The 14331-nt window shown below is 45.6% G+C and overlaps 1 protein-coding gene and 1 long non-coding RNA gene across 4 annotated transcripts in view; one reads left to right on the top strand and one right to left on the bottom strand.

Annotated features, from left to right (window-relative positions):
* Window positions 1-7780: 7780 nt before the first annotated feature.
* MOCS1 (molybdenum cofactor synthesis 1) overlaps window positions 7781-14331 on the top strand; it is a 60094-nt gene continuing 53543 nt past the window's right edge. Inside the window, exon 1 of one of the 3 annotated variants that reach the window (XM_019483070.2) lies at window positions 7781-7947. In XM_019483070.2, coding sequence (XP_019338615.2) covers window positions 7804-7947 — 144 coding nt within the window. In that variant the 5' untranslated portion in view covers window positions 7781-7803. The remainder of the gene's footprint in view (window positions 7948-14331) is intronic. The other 2 variants (XM_059717061.1, XM_059717070.1) reach the window with 2 other exon arrangements.
* LOC132250035 (uncharacterized) lies at window positions 9452-11483 on the bottom strand. Its single transcript, XR_009461628.1, has 2 exons — window positions 11347-11483; window positions 9452-9589 (listed from the first exon to the last, which is right to left on the bottom strand). It is a non-coding gene; the product is annotated as an uncharacterized LOC132250035 (long non-coding RNA).

Raw genomic sequence — 14331 nt, 5'->3', positions numbered from 1 at the left:
AGGAAGTTCATAAATCAGCAAATTATAAGGTGCATGGCAACAAAAGTGATTAGATCATATATGGGTAATGAGTCACAGTTAATAAGCAGTAAGATAATTGCTTCATAGAGACAAGATCAGCAATATAACTGGTTACAAAAAAGCATAATTGGAAACACCTTGGGAATGTACAGTTGCTTACAAGATAGAATAGGTAGGATAGGAAAAGTAGAATAGAAATGCATTTTGGATTTGTATTTAACCCTGCACTATCCCTACTGTTGGTCTGACCACCAGAGATCTGGGTTTTACATTTCCCACGGTAAAACAGAGGAAAACCTGGATTCCCCCTTTACCTGAGGAAAACGCAGATTTCTCATTTTGACAGAGAAACCTGCAGATTTTGCACTTTTGCAAAGAGCAATCTGCAGGCTGGCAGAGTTCCAGCCTGCAACGGGCTGGGAAAGAGCAAGAGGAGGGCAGTCAGGCAGGGGGCACCATGTGCATGTATATGCATATGGCCACCAGGCAGCCTGGACAGCAGCTCCTGCAGGTAAGTTGGGGTTGGCGGGGATTAAGGCCCTCATAGGAAGGGAGGGAGTTGGGCAGGGCTGGGGATGCTGCCCAGCTGGGCGGTACATGAGACTTCAGGCCCAGGGCTGCAATGCGCAGCTGCAGGGCCCTGGCAGGGAGTGGGATGGAACCACAGGTGGCTCATCCAGGGGGTGGATGGTAGAGTCAGCTACCCACCACTACATGTACTCCTGGGGGGACAGGGGAGACCCGTGCCTCCCAGATCTGTGCATGGGCCAGAGGTGGCTGGGGGCTACCCACTGTGGTCTTGGGCTCCCCACCCTGCTGCCCTCCCCTGGGGCCTGTACAGCCCAGCAAGTGTGACCCAGCACTGAAGGGCACAGAAGGGCCATGTGGGACAGTTCCTTGGTACTCTACAAGCTCCGCATTGCCCTGGCAAAACGTCCCCTGCCCATGTGTCTGTAGCAAGGGGCACAATACCATGCCACAACCCCCACTGCAGCTGCACAGGCAAGGGACACCTCACCAGGGCAGTGCAGAGCTTGCAGCAGCAACAAGCTTGTCTGCATAGCCCCACTCTGCCTGCAGCACCCACTGGGCTGTGGAGGCACCAGGGAAAGGAAGCAAGGTGGGGAGCCCGAGCCCACAGCGGGCAGCCCGCACCTGCCCCTGCCCCCACCCAGGGCACAGATCTGGAGAGCAGGAGTCCCCCTGCTCCCCAGGAGTGCATGCAGTGGCAGGAAGCTGTCCCTCCCTCCCCCCCAAGCCCACAGCAGGCAGGCAGCGGGGGGGAGAAGGAGATCCAGGCTCCACACTCCACTCCACTGCAGCAGCTGCTGCCTCCTGTGGGGGACAGGGGGCTGTGTACCTGGGTCCCTGGCCCTGTAGCCCTGGCAGCCCCCTCCAGCAGGGCTGGTTGGGGGCAGGGGGCTGTGTGGGGTGAGGAGCACCAGGAGAGCTTGGGAGGCTGTAGGTGGGGGAGGAGTGAAGGGTACCAGGGGACTATGAGCAGGGACTTGAGGGCCAATGACAGAGCCAGGGGACTGTGGGTGGGGAGTGAAGGGCACCAGCAGGGCTGGGGGTTGTGGCTTGGGAGTGAGGGGCCTGGACCTGCATTCAGTGAGCTAAGGAGGCTGGGGGAGCTCTGATTTTCCATTATAAAAAAACAAAGATCAAATACCAAAATGTAAAGGTATTTAGAATTTATTTTATTATAGCCATTGAGCACTGATAGGCTTCCAAATTTCTTTAAAATTTTAAATATATCAAGAAAACATTGTGTTCAACTGATACCTATATATATTGTGGCCTTTCATTTTAATTACAGGTTTTGGGGGTTTTATGAGAGAATTTGTGATTTTTTTATCAGGGAAAACCAGGATCCTTGTTGATCACCTGGCTGATTGTGTGAATAGAAGGCTATACTAAGCTTATATTCATTAGATAGCTGCCTAATTGTGGTGGGACCTAACTGACCCTTAGAAGCAACACCGCCATCATTGTGTTATGCAGTTAAGCAGATGATGTATGCAACTGATATGTAGATCAGATGCATGAAGATCACCTGCTTTTTGCTATGAGGACATTTGCCTTGGCTTAGATGCAGTAATTCCACATTGGGATGTAGAGGATGATTATCCTGTGATCTCTCGCTTGCTGACTGTGTACTGCACCTTTGCTTTCTAAAGATTCTTCCCCTGTGCAGATTGTAGCAGCTATTCTGTTCTCAGAAGAAAATACTAATGCTACAGGAAGCACTAGGCAAATTCACACTCCCTTCTGCTGGTATCTCCCATATGGACTTCATATCTGCTATTTTTGTTCTCATAATCCAATAAAAAACCCAGTTGCTATTCTGATTTATTTTAAGTTTACTTTTACTACTTACGGATGGCATAAAATTCTGGGCTGGTTATAATCTTTTGTACTGTTCCTAAGTAAGTTCACGAAGTACACTAAGCTATGGACTTTGACCTTCAATTGTTCATGCCAGGTATAATATTTCTTGGCTAATACATGCTTTATTTGAGTGGTACAGTACATTGTCTCAGTGTCCTGAACATGTACTAATCTGTGAGTGTGCCACAGCCAACTGGGTCCAAGGTGCCAGCTCTGAGCAGGCAGGGTCCTGCCACTGGCCTCTGTAGCAGGAATTCTGGTGTTCCCTATTGGAAAACTGAAAAATCCCTGATAAAAAAAATGCCAAAGTTACTCTATAAAACACACCCAAATCCATGTTCCTCCACAAGTAAAACAAAAGACCACTATAAAGAGACAGAGACAGAGACAGCGATCAGTTGGACAATGTTTTATTGATATATCTACAGTGTTAAAGAAAGTCTCTTGTCATAATAATAAAGTGAACTCTAAATACATGTTTCATAAATTCATGAATACATATTTTGCTGCCTTCCCACAGGGGCGATGGCCCCCACACATGGGGTTATGGCCTCCCAACAGGGGATTCAGCCCCCACACAAGGGATATGGCCACCCAACAAGGGTCAAATGGCCCCCACAGGGGCTACCACCCCCCCTGCAAGGCCCATGTGCCCCACCCCAGCCCCCCGATTGCTGCCCCACCTGGCCCCAACCCCTACCAGCTGCTGCAGCCCTCCCCCCCGAGATATAATTAAAGTTTGGTACATGAATAAGTGCTTGCAGAATTAGGACATAAATGAGTTTGAAATCAAATGGCTTTATATTAATGGTTTGGGTGGAGGGATGTGGGGGATAATGCTTTTTTTTTTTTTAATCAGATTGTTGTTAGAGAAAACCACTGCAGAAAAAGAAGATATTCAAAGAATTAGGGAAAGAATTTTAAAACACTGCTGGTGACTAGCCTACATAAAACTTGGTTGCTTACCTTCCTGGAACTGCATGTGCTTTAAAGCTTTCATCATAATAATTAAACATTATCTCTACTAATACAAGTCATATTTAAATGAACAATTATTGCATTTAATATGTAGCTAATTAAGCCTATATTCCAGCCTTTGCTTTATTTCAATATCCGAGTCATTAAATCCTTACATTACTAGCTATTCCTGTTGTACAGTGTGGATGGTGTCTGTTGTGCAGGGTATGTTTTCACTTGCATTGGTGTTGTCTAAACCTTGCTTTTGCATACTTTTTTTTCTCCTGTGCTGTAAAGTATTCACTATTGTTTTGATTTTCAATCATTTTTTTTCCATGATATACTGACATGGAAGTGGCTGAACGTGTCCCAGAATACATATTTGTCTTTACCACAGGTCATTCTGGTCCTTACTTTCTCTGAAGTTTTAAACTCAACTCAACTGTAGGCTGAATCTTGAAGTCTTTAATCAAACTATATTCTCAATCCTAGCTTGAACCATTTTGCAGTGGGAAATGGCTTTAATGGAACTTAGCTCCAAACACAGGCTGCTTCCAATCTGGTGTTTATCACCAAAGCCAGTACCACACAGCCACCACTCCCTACCCCCAACTGCCCTGTTGGAGCCCCCACACCACACACCTCTAAACCACAGAAGCCCTCCAGCTCCACAGGTCAGATAAAATGGATCCACAGACCATAGGTACTGTAGTTAACCCCTGCTCTCAGTGATTTCAGTGAGTGTTTTTGACAGCTAGGACTAAGAATGATGAACTTCATTGGTATTCTATTTTGGTGTATGTTAAGTCTTGATTGGGATGGTGTGGGTTGCTCAGTTAACATGGAGTTAATTTCAAAACACATGGATAGAACCTACCTCAAAAAATGAGTAGTAGCAATTCTTAACTCTCTTTGCCAGTACTTAAAAGGAAGAAGCAGGTTAAATAACAGTCGGTACATCATCTTGTGGCAAAAAAAATCCACGAGTACAGGCAGTCCTTGACTTAAGAAGTTTTGAGTTACAACAAACGGCACTTACAACATTTATCAATTGACACCATGTTTCAACTTTTTGATGTCAGTTTCAACTTTACAATGCTTGATCCAATGCAACGCTATGCCAGTGAACAAGTTTGCTGCATCGCCCATCTCCCTGGAGAACATCTGTCCAAACTTCCTTGGACACTTTCTTTAAGAAAGCAGACAAGACGCCAGAAAAACCTACAGCCAAGACTCCTGAGAAGACTCCAGCTAAGAACCCTTCAAAAAGTCCAAGCTCTTCAAAAAGTCCAGCAAAGTCACCTCAAAGAAGTCCTTCCAAATCAATATAATCACTATTTGCAATATAAATACATTAATATAGCTATATTGCTCGTCTATAATTGATTAAGTACAAAATTCTGGGGGTTTTTTGGTGAAAATAGGGTATCGGGCCTGTGGTTCAGGAACCAATCCCCCATTTATAACATTCTTCCTATGGGAAAATCAGTTCTGAGTTACAATGTTTCAATTTAAGACACGGTTTTCAGGAACCAATTGTATCATAAGTCTGAGGACTGCCTGTACATGCTGTGTGAAAAAGAACTTCTTTTTGCTTGTTTTAAACTTTTTGCCTAATAATTTTACTGCATGATCCCTTGTTCTAGTATTGTGAAAGATTAGTAAATAGTAACTTCCTACCTTCAGTAATACTCAACATTTCTGGTCTGTGGGCCAGATGACTGGCAGATTGTGCATTCAGGGCCAATCTGTGCATGCAACCCTACGTATTAAATTAAGTCCTGGTATCACTGTGTGCTGGCATGACTCCACACACCAAATCCAGGATCAAGACATTTGGCAGCAGAGGAGATGTGGCAGTGTTAATTGCCATGGCTCTGAGAACAATTACTGCTCCTGTCTGCCAAGTTTCCAGACCTGTGGGGGCTGGATGATATTGCTCTGAAGGCTGTGTCTGGTCCACAGGCCAGAGGTTAACCACCACTGGCCTACCTACTTTCTTTATGCCATTTCACTGTTTTTTAAACCTCTACCATATCTCTCCCTCACTTGTCTTTTCTCTAAACTGAAATGTCCTAGCCCGTTTAGTCTCTCTTCATATGGAAGCCCCTGCATGCAACAACCATCCTTGTTTCCACTATCTGCATTTTTCCTAGTTTCACTACATCATTTTGGAGGTGACCACAGCTGCATGCAGCATTCAAGGTGTGGTGTAATAACATTTTCTGTTTTGTTTTCAATTCCCTTTCTAATAATTCCTAACATCCTTTTACCTTTTTGACTGCTGCTCTGCACCAGACAGATGTTTTCAGACAACCCCACAATAATTCCAAGATTTCTTGAGCAGTTACAGCTAATGTCATGCCAAGTTTTTAGTTCTTGCTTTCATTAAAAGCCTCCTTAGAGGATCAAGACAAAAAGAGCTTCATCGGGCCTTTAAGGTTTAAATCCTTAACACAGATTTTTCTTTACAAGTTTTTCTCATGCATTTGCAATAGGTAGGAATTAATTAAACCAAAGTGTTAAGTAGTGCTAATCAAAATCACCTCCCCTCTATTTTCTATCATTTGCACAATGTCAGAAACTCTACAAGTGCATTCTTCAGTGATTCAGAGAGACTTCTAGGAAAAAACAAATCAGCCAACCTGAACTTCCAGTGTTGTTACAGTGTTTATACCCCTTTCAGTGTTTCTCTTCTAAGTGTTGTGTGAATGCCCTGGGGTTCTGCTGCTGCCGGATCTGCATAGGTGGCTTTGCTCCTAGGGAGAGGTAGTTAGCCATGTTAATTTGAAGTCAGGCAGAGATGCACATGAGAGTATATCCAATTTGGTTAGATAGAGATCACAAGCTTTCTGCACTCGAGTTCACTTCCTCCAGTGTACTTCCTCTGACAAAGCAAACTTGTGCCAACGATTCTCAACTGAGGAACGGGTGAGAGAGAATGACACCCTGAGGTGCCTTGAGATCTTTTGTTAGCCCTATTAGGTGGGAAAACTTGATTCCCAGGATAACCCCAGAGATTTAGGAATTTGTAGTATGAAAACTACTCTGCCCCGGTGCTGTCTTGTTGCTCTAGTGTCTTTCTATGTTAAAAAATTGAGTGAAAATTAAGAGCTGATGTTTTCCAAGGGGGAGGGAGCTTCACTCTACCCAGGGGTGGCTTGAGTCTGAAAAGGCTGAAAACCACTAATTTATGCCCTCTATACCAGTGGTCCGCAACCTTTTTTGTACCAGGCCCCATTTGTAAGCATCAATGGACATTCCTGACCCAGTGCCCCTCACTCCTGACCCACTGCCCCCGAGTGTGTGGGGCAGGGTGGGGTGTGTAGGGTATTGGGGGGGCCCACATAGCCCCATGCAGACTAGGACTCGACCAGCTTGCAAGGGAAAACCCATGGCTTCCCATGTTTTTCTCCTTTAAAAGTGAATCTATTTTTCAAGTTTGTTTGCTACCCTTGTGTATATTCTTACAACCCACAGGTTGAGAAACACTGCTCTATACATCCCCATCCCCACCTCTGTTGTGCATCTCCGGAGGGCAGCTCTCTGCAGCCTCTTACTTCCAGGTCCAGCCCCCCAAGGTTCACAGGGAGTCTGCAGTCTACCAGAGTCCCAAGTCATACGTTCATAGGTTGCAAGGCCAGAAGGGACCTCGGCAGATCATCGGGTTCAACCCCCTACACCAAGCAGGAAAGACAACTGGGGGTCAGGTGATCCCAGCAAGGTGCCCATCCAGTCTTCCCTTGAAGATTTCCAGGGTAGTCTTTCTCCATTATACTGCCATCCTGGCAGTAGGGTTGCCAACTCCGTTAGAATCTGTTCTGGAAGGTTTCATCACATGACGTAATGGGATTAATTACTGTGCACCTCCGGAAGGGAAATGCACATGCCTACTACATAGTAAAAACCCACTGGACTGCTGTATACATTGGATTCGACATGGAATAAATATTTTTTTTAACCAATGCCCTATCATTTATCTCCTGGGTGACTCTCAGCAGTCTCCTGGAGATTTCTGTCCACTTCCCCGAGGCTCCAGGGCAGTCCTGGAGAGTTGGCAGCCCTACCAGGCAGGTGCCCCGCGTTTGATGTGTGAGTTGTAGCACCTTGCATTTCCCCACATGGCATTTCATCCTGTCAGCTATGGGACAGTTTGGAGAGGGCTGACCCTGCCGCCTCTGGCGCACCCTTCCCGCCCTGCTCCCCTGTGACGTGAGTCTATGACTGGGGTGCAGGGGCAGCCCCCCGGGCGTTCCAAGCCCCCCTGCCCCGAGAACTACAACTCCCGGCATGCCGCTCGGCGCCAGCAGCCGAGCGCGGCTATTGGCTGCGCTCTCCCCGCCCCTGCCCCGCGTGTTGCTGCTGAGCGCCAGGGGGCCGCGTTCACTGTGCAGCCGGCCGGCCGGGCCGGGCAGGGCAGGGCAGCGCGGGGCCATGGCAGCGGCCGCGGCGCGGCTGGGGCGCGGGGGCCTTCTGGCGCGGCGGTGGGTTCGTGCCCGGCCGGCCAGGGGCTGCAGCTCGGGGGTGCCCGTGAGGCGGCAGCAGCAGCCGCTGCAGACACCCTGTTCCCCGGCTCAGGTGAGCGGGGGGCAACCCCGGGGGGGGGGCAACTGGGCATGCATGCAGGTAGGTTGGGGGGTGTAGGCATGCGTTCATGGGGGAGGGGAGCAAGACACATCCCTGTGGAGCTGGGGGACTTGGCAGTGATCGTTCCCAAGGCAGGGGGACAGGGGGGTTATATGTGCAGCCAGCCTGGGGGGATGGGGGCTGTGCTTGAGAACACCTGCCACCCTGTCCTGGGTTGCTTCGAGAGCTGCTGGGGCAGGGGCAGGAGAAGAAGGGAGTTTGGTGGGAGAAAGAAAGGCACAAAGGGGTGGCCTGTGTTTATGCCCCTCGCCTGCTGTGCCCCGAAAGCAACGGCCTTTTGCCCGCCGCTGCCCCTTCACTTTTATTTTTCTTCCCTGGCACCTTGCAGAAATGCCCTAGCTGGCAACCAGTTTGTTTGCCGGCAGAACCGGCCCCTTCTAGCCTGACAGGTAGCATTGCCAGTGGATGGAAAAGCCGTGAGACAACGGTTCACAGCAGCTGTCCCGCTCCTTGTTGGTATCAAAACGTTTGGTTTTTTTTTAGAAAATCCCAGTACTTAAAATTTAAAAAAAGCCTCCACCCACACTAAGTTGTCATGGCTAACCTCTGGCATGTAAGCATAGTCAAAGGTCAGGTCCTTGTGCAAAGGGCAACTTCTTCAAATAGTTTTTGAAGTGATCTTAAAAGATACATTTGCACATGCTAAGCGCCCCCATTTAGCCCAACTTTCCTAATATTTTTCCCCCCATAATTTTGGTTTTGTTAAGTAGGGTTGGCTTATTTTCCTGGTTTGTATTTATAAAAAAGAGGTCCTTTGAATTGATCACAGTTATGTTACAGTAGCTTTATAGGTACTAAAATGGACTGAAAATGAAAGTGAAACTGTATAGTCACGTGGCAATATAGGAGCAGGGAATTAAATACCTTGTATAGAGAAAAGCAAACTATAAACCTAGAATTAAAAATCTTATCTGACATATGTACACATGTATAGAGGTGTGTGTGTATGTTATAATTAATAGACGCTAAGGAGTCCAGTGTGTTCCAAAACATCCAATTTGGTAGCAGTGTCCGTCAATAGTACTTCTTGTCCCCCTGTTAAAGACTTAATTGTGTTGAGCATAATGGTGAAGTTTAGATATATCTCATGGTGAATTATTCTTTAAGCAAAGGTTTTTTTTCATCCTGATTAGCCAGTTGAAAGCACATGATTTGTAAATGCCCAAAGTGGCCATGGTTCTGTAAATTGGACATGACCCGCTAGGTCATGTCGACTTCTCAACAAAATATTATTGTTTGCTTTTCACAGCTGGCTTGAAATGGAGGTAGGGTTTTTTTCTGGGTTGTTTGCTTAATTGTAAGATGCCTCAAACGAATTCCACCCCTTCCAGGCAAAAATGGGAGCAGGAGGGAAGGGGGTGGAAAGGCACAGTGGAAATGCACTGGGCCCAAACTGTCTGGTACTTGCAAAAATAGGACTTGACAAGCAGAATAATCACAGCTGACACATGATTTATTGACTTCATCCCATCACATGGCAGGTCCTCAATAAGCAGAAAATAGGCTGGGACTGGATTCTTGCATTGGTCTCGCAGAGTCACTAGAAGTCAGTTAACTCGCTGTTGGCTCTAATCTATTTATTTTATAGGAAATAAAACTTATTAGTTTATTGTAATTAAAATCACCCTGATAATTGAAAGATATTAAGTGATTTCATTTTAATGGTTTGTGTAGTAGATTTTCTGAATTTATATGATTTTAAAGTCCAAAGTTGTTCAGAATCTAAAGACTGCTGGAGTCTGATCAGTCTTTAATAAATTATTCTAGATTGCTTTTTTTTTTAAATCCAATATTAAGCTTTGAAGCCCACTGATACTTTAAGAAAAAAAAGGGGACATGGTTGGGATATCTGTGGCTTTTATATGTTGGTTTTGTGGTAGGAGCTGTGCCAAGTGGTGAGTAAGTGAATTGCCATGTGACCTAAGCAGCAAGTTGATACCAGTTGTATGTAAAACAACTTCTCTCTCCCTGCAGGGAGGTCAAATTGAAGGTGGAGAACAATGGTACCCTTCCAGTTTGTACTTGCATGAGACACTGGAGTCATGTTGTTCATCATGTATCTTGCAGACAATAAACATATGGTTGTGTATGCCAGGAATGGCTAACCTGCAGCATGTGTGCCACAAGTGGCACAAGCAGCCTCTGTGTGTGGCATGTGGCAGATTGTAGAAAGGGCAGGGAACAAAAAGAAGAGCAACAGATCAGGCAGGAGAGGGGGATTGGAGTGGCACTCAGGGAGGGCATAGGCTTAATTTGGGGCATCCTGCCAGAAAAGTTGGTCCTGACCAGCATATACTGTTTGGCTTCCACTTTGGTCAGACAATCTGTGCAAGTCTGACTGTTTTGCCTTGTGAGCTGGGCTCCTCCTTTATTTTGGTGGGAATGAGGAGAGACTTGCAAATGCTACCCATTGGCAAATCAGCATGAGATGCCATGCATCCTAAATTGTGTGGATCTGCACTGTTCCCTTGCTTCTTTCATAAGGTATGAAATAGTTAAATACTCAAATTTGAACGGTTGCCACTGGCTGATTGACTGGCAGGGAGAGGAATGAGAAAACCCACACCTTTCAGAGCTAGTATTCCAGGCTGTCTGTAGCCTCAGTCCACTTCAGTTTATATATATATATATATATATATATGGCTCATATTTCTGAGCTTTCCCATCACAACCATTCAAGCTAGCCATTTAAACTGGGAAGGAGGATCACTAGGGTTCTGGAGACAGAGTAAGTTTCTCTCTACAGTCCAGTTACATCATCAGAAATGGCCTGTGCCTGGTTGAGGAAGGATTTCCTGGCAGAGGAACTGCAGAGGACAACAAAAAGGCTGCCGTCCCCTCAGAAGCCTTAACAGAGGAGGCAAAGCAGAAGATGGAAAGGACCTCCAGGCCTATCTATGTGATGCCAAAGGCCTCCCCAGTTGGGCAAAGCAAAGCATGAAGGAGAAAATGGAAGAGTGACTTGTAATTGTCATAGGCTCTGCCCCCCTACCTAGCATTTTCAGAGAGCTGACAGCATGTTGTTTGGAGGTGTAACATTATGGGGTTCTGCTGAAGGATCCTCCACAGTTGTTGAATGAGTCACTTTTTGCTGCCCCCTCCGGGAGAAGCACCTGCCAGTTTAGTGTCTCTCTGATCTGTAAAACAGTACCGTTCGGACCCTGGCGCTCTCAGGAGAAATAAAACTGGCCAGTCTAGCTAGATTTGATAAGTCCCTTCTGTGGGATATTTAGTTCCGTCTGGACAAGTCTCAAGTTTTACTTTCAGCTGGGGGGGTTTTCTGCCTCTTGCTCCCCCCCCCCCCCGGTGTGTATTGTTTCTTGATCTTACCTGAAGCTGGATGTTTAAGGAATAATTTTCAGTTCTGAGTGATGTCATTTCACCCCTCATAGTTTTGCAGGACTTGAGGCTCCCTCCTCCTTAGAGAAGAAAGGAGATTCTTAATATAAACTTCACCCTAAAAATTCTGTGTAAAGGACAGAAAAGACTCAGATATGGTGAGTAGGGGTCTAGGTTTTTGATTCTGAGCAACTCTCTGACCAATGATACCAGAAGCTGTTCCTGCCCATGGAGTTTCATTCCCCAGGTGACTGGGAAGAATCCCTGTGCCTGGATTTGCTCATCTAGTTAGTCCTGTAGAAGGATGGATGAAGCTGCACAAGCATGCAGCAGATCTAGAGTCCAGGGAAGTGTGCACCAAATATTTTAATATGAGGGGTTGTTTCTCAATCCTTGTTCTTATCCATGCTGCTCAGTTTGGATGTTGTCCTGGTACTTCAGCCATTTAGCACACTTTCAGCCTGCACCTTCACTTTATTTCCAGGTTGCCTCTGGAACTGCTGCATTAGCTGATAGGAACAAGTGCTCTAGGCACTATTTTCTTGACACAGATGCCACTGCAGATGGAGTGCAGGTGAATTATACCAACTGTGCCATGCTTAACCTTTCCCTAAATATTCCCATTTATTGTCAGAAACCAAAAAGGGCTGGACTCTGGCCTCTAATAACCTCCAGAGTCTGTTCTTGTCCTGCTGCTTTCTCTGCCTTTGTTATATTTTCCTTATGTCTTTTGACTTTTAAGACTGTATCATATTAAATTAGTTATGAGTCAGAAAAAGACAAGTTGGATCATTCAGTCTGACAGCTTCTTCATTTCCACTAACATTTTATCTAACTCGCAGTGGAAGCCCAGCCTGTGGGGTCCCTCGAGTACTTTTTCCCTTGGGAGTCCATTCTGCTGACCAGTCCTGTCTGCCCTACTACATAGTATCCCAAATAGCTGTTAATATTTCTTGTAGTGAAATCTGATTTTGCTGTACTAGGAGAAAAGTTGTTTTGAAAGTCACAGCCAGGCTGATAGGCGTGAAGGCATTGACAACTTGTCGGAACATGTCAGGAAGAACTGTCTTTTTATTAAAAAAGAAAAAATTTCAGCATCATCTTCCAACCTAATTTTTTTTTTTGTGCTAATATTAATTGTAGGATTGACAGCTCTGGAGTGTGAAGTTCTGTTTGCAGACCAGGTAGAGAGCACAGCCAGTGGTAGCGCAAGCTCTTCCAGCACTGTCCTGCTATCTTGTTTCTGCTGTGACTTAGAGCAGTGGTTTTCAAACCTCCTAAATTGTGGGAGCCTTTCATATCACTTCTTCTGTTGTGGCACCCTTACCCCTATCTTGTGAGCTGACTGGGAACCAGGCAATCCAGCCTGGCAGTGATGGCATACCTCCTCTTGGCTAGCTCTGCCATTATCCTCAATCTCTCTGCAGGACCCGTGATGACTTATCATGGTATAATGAAGTTTGAAAATCACTTAGAGGATTGCTTCTAGGTGAGATTAAAGTAATTCACAACTGATAATGCTTTAATCCTTGGTTTTTCTGTTGTTCTTGCCAAGAATGCTAGTCAGTCAGTTAGGGTGGAGTGTTTGGTAATATGGGTGCCTTTAATATGGGTGCCCATGGGTGATTGAGAGCAACTAAACTCATTTTGCATGTTCCTGAATAGCTGTCAGTTACTAATAACTCGATACTAATAACTAGCCTAGACTGGATTTAACTTTGCAATCTAAAAGTGGAAGGCTGTTTTCCCCACTACTAGTTCTTCTCCCCAGACCTTCCCCTTCACCCTCTCTTCAATATCATTCCATCTCTCTTGAGGAGTATGGTAACAAGCTAATGAATAGGGAGTGCTAGCAGTTATGAAGAAAACATGAGCTCCATGGTTTACCCAAATCTGTTTCCCAACCAAAAATCCTTTGCTTTAGAGTGTACTTCTGAAGAGGCAAGTGCTTTATGGTCAGAGCAGATTGCTGCACAGGCTGATGGGTGCATGCAGCATGAGAGCATCTGCAGCAAGGGCCAAAATCAACTTAATAAATATGGGAGCTTTGTTGCAAGTGTTTATTCTTGTGCAGACAAGCAAGTGGTGGCACGAGGAGTTCAAAAATCAGGACAGAACAAGCACACAACTTAAGCTGCTGAAAATTGACCTAGAAAACATACTGTTTTGTTTATCTGACTCGTGGCTTTTGAATCCTTCATGGTAAGGAGATTTTTCAGAATTGCATTTGTTAGATTGGGTCTATCTAAAGGGAGACTGGGTGCCACAACTCTGAATGTGCCTGGTTACCAGAATGAAATCCAAAGCTTCAAGTTAGACTCTTAGGTCCCATATATATTTTATGGAGAGAGCGAGGAGGTTCAGAAAACCGGTAGGCTGAGCAGCATGTTGCTGCAAACTAGCCAGTAGGAAATGCCATGCATGCAATTGCCTCTAAAATTCCACTTCTCTAGAGCAGGGGTGTCAAACATGGCCTGTGGGAAGATCTGGGGAGCAGGGAGTATATCTGTCTACTTGCAACCCAGAGCCTACCCTTCAGGGCAGGTGCCTACAGGTATCCTTTAAAAGAACTGGTGGCAGAAAGAAGAGGTAATGGTCATGCCTGCCTTTTATCCAATAGCCTAATGCAATGATTCTCAACCAGGGTGCCACAAGAACCTTCTAAAGGTGCTGCAAAATATTAGCATTGGTAGGTGTGCAAACACCTATTTGTGATTCACAAGATAAACCCAGAGATTTCAAATGGATCAACACAAGTCGCCATGCTTCCTGTGTGAGTACTGCAAATGGTAGGCCAGTGGTTCTCAACTTTATTAGACTTGAGGCAGCCCTCGGAAAATGCCAGCTCTCAGCTTTCACTCAGTTCTTGATTATGGAAAAATTATAGAACAGTTCTTATGCTATTCACCTTGCTTAGGGCTATTGGAGAAAACTCAAATTTTAAGAAGAGCATAGGATGAGAAGCTACAGAACAGA

Source organism: Alligator mississippiensis, chromosome 1, assembly GCF_030867095.1.
Source record: "Alligator mississippiensis isolate rAllMis1 chromosome 1, rAllMis1, whole genome shotgun sequence".
In the NCBI taxonomy this organism is placed as follows: domain Eukaryota; kingdom Metazoa; phylum Chordata; order Crocodylia; family Alligatoridae; genus Alligator; species Alligator mississippiensis.
The sequence above is the reverse complement of the archived record's forward strand: the minus strand, read 5'-3'. Positions and strand labels throughout refer to the sequence as shown.